This window comes from Carlito syrichta, unplaced genomic scaffold, assembly GCF_000164805.1.
Source record: "Carlito syrichta isolate Samal-C Ts95f unplaced genomic scaffold, Tarsius_syrichta-2.0.1 Scaffold305873, whole genome shotgun sequence".
NCBI lineage: Eukaryota > Metazoa > Chordata > Mammalia > Primates > Tarsiidae > Carlito > Carlito syrichta.
The window spans coordinates 249,269-255,268 of NW_007249969.1; the positions used below are offsets into that span (position 1 = coordinate 249,269).

The 6,000-nt window shown below is 52.2% G+C and overlaps 1 protein-coding gene across 1 annotated transcript in view; it reads left to right on the forward strand.

Annotated features, from left to right (window-relative positions):
• SPRED2 (sprouty related EVH1 domain containing 2) overlaps positions 1–4,857 on the forward strand; it is a 54,034-nt gene extending 49,177 nt beyond the window's left edge. The window contains exons 5-6 of the mRNA XM_008062872.2: positions 487–636; positions 4,163–4,857. Of these exons, the coding sequence (XP_008061063.1) occupies positions 487–636; positions 4,163–4,828 (816 nt within the window). The 3' untranslated portion in view covers positions 4,829–4,857. The remainder of the gene's footprint in view (positions 1–486; positions 637–4,162) is intronic.
• Positions 4,858–6,000: the final 1,143 nt, after the last annotated feature.

A 6,000-nucleotide genomic window follows, 5' to 3' on the forward strand; every position in this document is an offset into this window, starting at 1 on the left:
AAGATGACAGCATTTCTTCCTGGAAAGCTAGTACTCGTGTCCTCACTTCTGAGATTCTCCCCATATACAAGCATTTGGGTTTTGTGTTTGTCTGTTTACATCTCCCCTACTTGCCATAGTACCGCACAATCAGGGCCACAGGTGGGGTAGCCATTCTTGATGGAACTGTAACACACCAGTAGGAACCCGGTATACGGAGCCCTCCACCAAAGCCCTGTCGCTATTCCTACCTTTGAGAAAATAAACCCAACTTTCCAGGGACTGATGGCCAGGCTTCTCTGCCTGTGGAGCTAGCCACATTGTGTTTAGACAGCCTGGCCCATCAGGGGTCCTCCTGCTGCCGCCGGGATAAACTCAAGATTTGGAGAAGTCCAGCAAGATACCACAATGGGGGAATACTTGGTATTTGAATAGTGCATGTCAGGGTTTGTGTGTGAGGTTTTTTGCTGTTGCTTAACTGACTCTCGGTTACCTCCCTCTAAACAGACAGCAACAGACAGTTCTTCTAATTCCTCTCAGAAGAGGGAACAACCTACTCGGACAATCTCCTCTCCCACATCCTGTGAGCACCGGAGGATTTATACCCTGGGCCACTTCCACGACCCGTACCCCACGGACCACTATCACCTCGATCAGGTGAGCAGCAGTCTTGGTCCTCTGAGGTCCTCAGGGCAGGTGGCACGGTTCTAGAATAGCCTCCTTCCCTCCTGTTCAACCCACTGCCCCGGCCTCTTCTGGTCTGCTTTGTCCCTCGCCCTTGTTGAAGGTGATGGTGGTGGCAGTGGTGGCAGCCACTCAGTCAGACATACCTTGCCAACCCCTTTCTATGCTTTGTCTGGTTTAATCCTCACAAATTACCCCACAAGGCAAGTCGTCAGCATCCCCAGTTCACAGATGAGGAAGCTGAGGCTTAGAGAGAGGGAGTATCTGGAGGAAAGAGAGTCAAATCCAAATCCGTCCTCACCGCAGGGGTACACTGCCTCCTGTGCTCCCCTGTCCACAGGGCCTCCTGGCTTTGTGTGGAAGCCCAGAGCCACCATCGGGACTAAAGAATGCTGCACACTTGGCTCGAGCCTCCTAGCCTCGTGGGCGGCAGGCCCAATCTTGCTCAGGAGAAGTAACCGGAGCTTGGAATTCAGTAATTCAACAAATATTTACCAAGCAGCTGCTTTGCAGAGCAGGTTCCCAAATCATGGGGCATGGACCAGTGACCGTGTGAGGTGATGTGACCACTAGGCTGCTTTGACATGAAAAAAAGGAGCACAGTGTAGTGAAGTTTTATTTTTAAAAGCTAGGCTTATTTGATTCTTTTTTTAAAAAAATTATTTATAGTGTGCTTCCTAATACTTTGGCATTAAAATTTCCTTTTAAAAAAAAGTCACACTGGCCAGGCATGGTGGCTCTCGCCTGTAATCCTAGCACTTTGGGAGGCAGAGGTGAGAGGACTGCCTGAGCCCAGGGGTTCGAGACCAACATGATGAGACCTCATATCTACAATAAATTTTTTTAAAGATGAGCTAGGCGTGGTGGTGCATGCCTGAGGTTCCAGCTACTTGGAAGGCTGAGGCAGAAGGATCACCTGAGCCCAGCAGGTCAAGGCTGTGGTAGCTGTGTTGTGCCACTGCACTCCAGCCTGGACAACAGAGTGACTCCTCCAACTCAAAAAGAAAAGTCACACTGGCCAGGCATGGAGGCTCACACTTGTAATCCCAGCACTTTGGGGGGGCCAAGGCAGGAGAATAGCTTGAACCAGGAGTTGGAGACCAGCCTGAGCAACATAGGGAGACCTCATCTCTACAAAAAATGTTTGTTCTTTTTTTGAGTTGGAGTCTCACTCCGTCACCCAGGCTGAAGTGCAGTGGCACACTCACAGCCACTCCAGCGTTGATTTGCTGGGCTCAGGTGATCCTTCCACTTCAGCCTTCCAAGTATCTGGAACTACAGGCATGTGCTACCACGCCCGGCTAATTTTTTTTATTGTAGACGAGGTTTCACCAAGTTGCCCCGGCTGGTCTCGAAGCGGGCTCAGGCAATCCACTCGCCTTGGCCTCCCAAAGTGCTGGGATTACAGGCTGAGCCACTGAGCCTGGCCAAAATTTTTTTAAAAATTAGCCAGGCATGATAGTGCGCGCTTATAGTCTCAGCTACTCAGAAGGGTGAGGCAGAAGGATTGCCTGAGCCCAGGAGGTCAAGGTTGCAGTGAGCTGTTAATCACATCACTGTACTCCATCCAGCCTGGGCAACAGAGTGAGACCCCAACTCAGGAAAAAAAAAAATTCACATTATGGTAGCAGTAGAAGGAAATTGATTGTTTCAACTTTCCTTAATTCGCAAAATAAAAAAAATAGCAAAGCCTGTTGGATGCAATGGCTCACACCTGTAATCCTAGCACTTTGGGAGGCTGAGGCGAGAGGATTGTTGGCACCCAGGAGTTTGAGACCATCCTAGGCAGCACAGCGAGACCGCGTCTCTACAAAAAAAAAAGTTTTAAGTGACTGGGTGGTGTGCCCATAGTCGCAGCTACTTTTGAGAGGCTGAGGCAGTAGGATCACCTGAGAACCCAGGAAGTCAAGGCTGTAGGTGAGCTGTCATTGCACCACTGCATTCCAGCCTGGGTGACAGAATGAAACTCCAACTCAAAAAAAAAAAAAAATAGCAAAGCCTGTATCAGATTCCCAAGATATGTTTTGAAATTCTTCAGAATTGTGATTTTCCAAAATCTGAGAGACTCTGATATTGAGAATCTGACAAGAATCGAAGCAAGATGTGTGAGACACAGTCCTGGTGTTGAGAAGCCCACACTCTGGTGGGAAGTGGTGGGTAAACTGATTACCACGTGTTCAGTTCTGTAGCAGTATTATAATGACCAGGTGTTGAGCGCCTCCTGGGTGCCAGCATGTGAGCTAACATTCTGCATAGATGATTTCTCTTCATTCTCACAACAGCCTTGTGCGGTTTGATAGGGAAACTGAGTCTTACTGAGTTGCTAGTAAATGCGTTGTCAGCATTCCACTGCACGTGAGTAACTCCAGAGCCACACCCTTCACCCCTTGAAAAGCCTTCAGGCCCCAAGGACATCAAAGGCGGGAAATTTCATTCTCTGTCTCAACGGGGCTGCCCTGGATGATGTATTCAGTAGTTATTTACTCAGTGCCTGCCATTCAGGACAAGGCACTGTTGTAAACTATAGCAGGACCAACTGCAGGGAGAAGTTTCCTCTACCCTAAGGGAGAATGCAGCTTGGATTTGAAGGTTAGGGGGTGTGGCTTTGAGTCTAGCCACCACTGTCTGTGAGATCCTGGCAGGATTTGAGCCCCAGACAGCCAGCTTCTGGAGCCTCCACACTTACCATTCTCACATCTGTGCAGCTTATCTTCCCCACCAGTTTGCAAGGTGAGCCTTGTATCCCCTGTTGCTCTTTTGAACATGACCTGCAGTGAGAAATGCATTTTCTATTGTGACCCGAGTGCGCATCTTGTATACATAGATAATGAAGTTTCATGAAGCAGTACTTACCCTTATAGGATGCGATGCACTCCAGTAACCTTATTCTGTTTTCATTTTTTAAAAAAAAGAAGCCTTGCCGGTGCGGTGGCTCACACCTGTAGTCCCAGCAGCTTGGGGGACTGAGGCAAGAGAATCACTTGAGCCCAGGAGTTGGAGACCAGCCTAGGCAACATAGTGAGACCCTGTCTCTATTTAAAAATAGCTGGGCGTGGTGACTCGCACCTGTAATCCCAGCACTTTGGGAGGTAGAGGCGAGAGGATTACATGAGTCCGGAGGGTCTGAGACCAGCCTGGGCAACTGGTGAAACTTCATCTCTACAATAAATCAAAAACTTAGCCAGGCGTGGTAATGAACGCCTGTAGTTCCAGCTACTTGGAAGGCTGAGGCAGAAGGATCGCCTGAGCCCGGCAGGTCGAGGCTGCGGTGCCAGGAGCGTGCCACAGCACTCCAGCCTGGGGGACAGAGTGAGACTCTGACTCCAAAAAAACAAGAAAGAAAAGAAACACATCTTTGTGCAGATATTCAGTGATGCCAGGATGAGCGTGTTTCTTTGAGACATGCCTTTGTGGAGGTGAAAGGTGCCTTTTGGAGGTTGGGGAGGCGGGTGTTCTCTGGCCACTGCTGTACAGTAACCTGTCCTCTTTGCCCGGGCAGCCCATGCCAAGGCCCTACCGCCAGGTGAGCTTCCCGGACGACGACGAGGAGATCGTGCGCATCAACCCCAGAGAGAAGATCTGGATGACGGGCTACGAGGACTACAGGCACGCGCCGGTCAGGGGCAAGTACCCGGACGCCTCGGAGGACGCGGACTCCTACGTGCGCTTCGCCAAGGGCGAGGTCCCCAAGCACGACTACAACTACCCGTACGTGGACTCCTCAGACTTCGGCCTCGGCGAGGACCCCAAAGGCCGCGGCGGCGGCGTGATCAAGACGCAGCCCTCCCGGGGCAAGTCCCGGCGGCGGAAGGAGGACGGCGAGCGCTCCCGCTGCGTGTACTGCAGGGACATGTTCAACCACGAGGAGAACCGCCGGGGCCACTGTCAGGACGCGCCCGACTCCGTGAGAACTTGCATCCGCCGGGTGAGCTGCATGTGGTGCGCGGACAGCATGCTCTACCACTGTATGTCGGACCCCGAGGGAGACTATACAGACCCTTGCTCGTGCGATACTAGCGACGAGAAGTTTTGCCTCCGGTGGATGGCCCTTATCGCCTTGTCTTTCCTGGCCCCCTGTATGTGCTGTTACCTGCCCCTCCGGGCCTGCTACCACTGCGGAGTGATGTGCAGGTGCTGCGGCGGGAAGCACAAAGCTGCCGCCTGACTCCGCTCCGCCCCCTTCTGCCTCCTCCGGCCACGGCCACGGCCACGGCCACGGCCACGGCCACGGGGGCTTGTCTCTGAGCCGCGCTCATCCTCTCCCGGCCCCCGGCCACCCCCCGGAGCAGGGAGAGCGAGGGGCCTCCCGGCTGCCTGGTCCCCCGAGCGGGGCCCCGCCCGGTGGACTCTCCGCGGCCCCGCCCCCTCGCTGCGCCAGCCCCGCCCCCGCCCGCGAGCGGAGCGCCCGGTTTTCCGCGCACGGGACCCGGGAGGCTCGTGTGTGGCCAGCAGTCGTCACCGGGCCGCCTCGTCCCTGTGTCGGTCTCCCGTCCCTCTTCCCCCGCCTCTTCCAGTTCAGAGGCATCTGCAGTTGGAACTGCCGGTTGGGGGTGGGCTTTGTAGCTGATTTGTCCCAGAGCATCGAAGACTCTCTTTCTCTTGGTTAAACCTGCCGGTGGCTCGCGGCCGCAGGTTCCTGCGGGAATGGGATGTCAGAAGGATGAAACCCTGAAGGTGGATTTCATCCCGCGGTGAGTGATGGCGAGAGGAGGTGAGCCGGTTAACAGACTCGCACCGCAAAACAGTATCGCTTTAACTTTTCGAAAGCCAAATTTCCCAGTAAGCTGCAGTTGCTGGCTTTAGCCCGTCGTCGTTTTCTGCTCCTCTCCCCCAAAAATCTGTGGAAATGATTCACTGATGCAAAACATTCACTGGTAAAATAGGAATCGAGCCTTAACTTCAGATTAACTCGTGAGAATCAGGAAAATCCCTTCAACTGCATCGCATCCTCTTGGACCAGGGTTAGAAAGGGGATTTCAGGTTTGTCTGAGCCTCCCCAGTGGCCCCTAAGGGAGAACTTTTTAAAATTGTGTTGCCACCACTTCTAAAAAATTGAGCAATATTAGAATAAGGCACTAATGATGGAAGAAATTTTGCTCACAGTTTTGCAAACCAAAAGTTCACTCGTACGCAAACTGGCGTTCTACAAACAAGTTCCAACTGAGAAACACTCAAGGTGTGGTGAATAAAACCACAGGCGCTTCTCCTTCCTCCCCCACCCCAGTGTCTATTTTTCTATTAACTGGGGGGGGGAGATTTTAAATGTCATAAATTTGAAGAGTGGTGGGTTGCATTTTGTTTGTGGAATTATTTTTTTATTTTTATTTTTTTGGACTC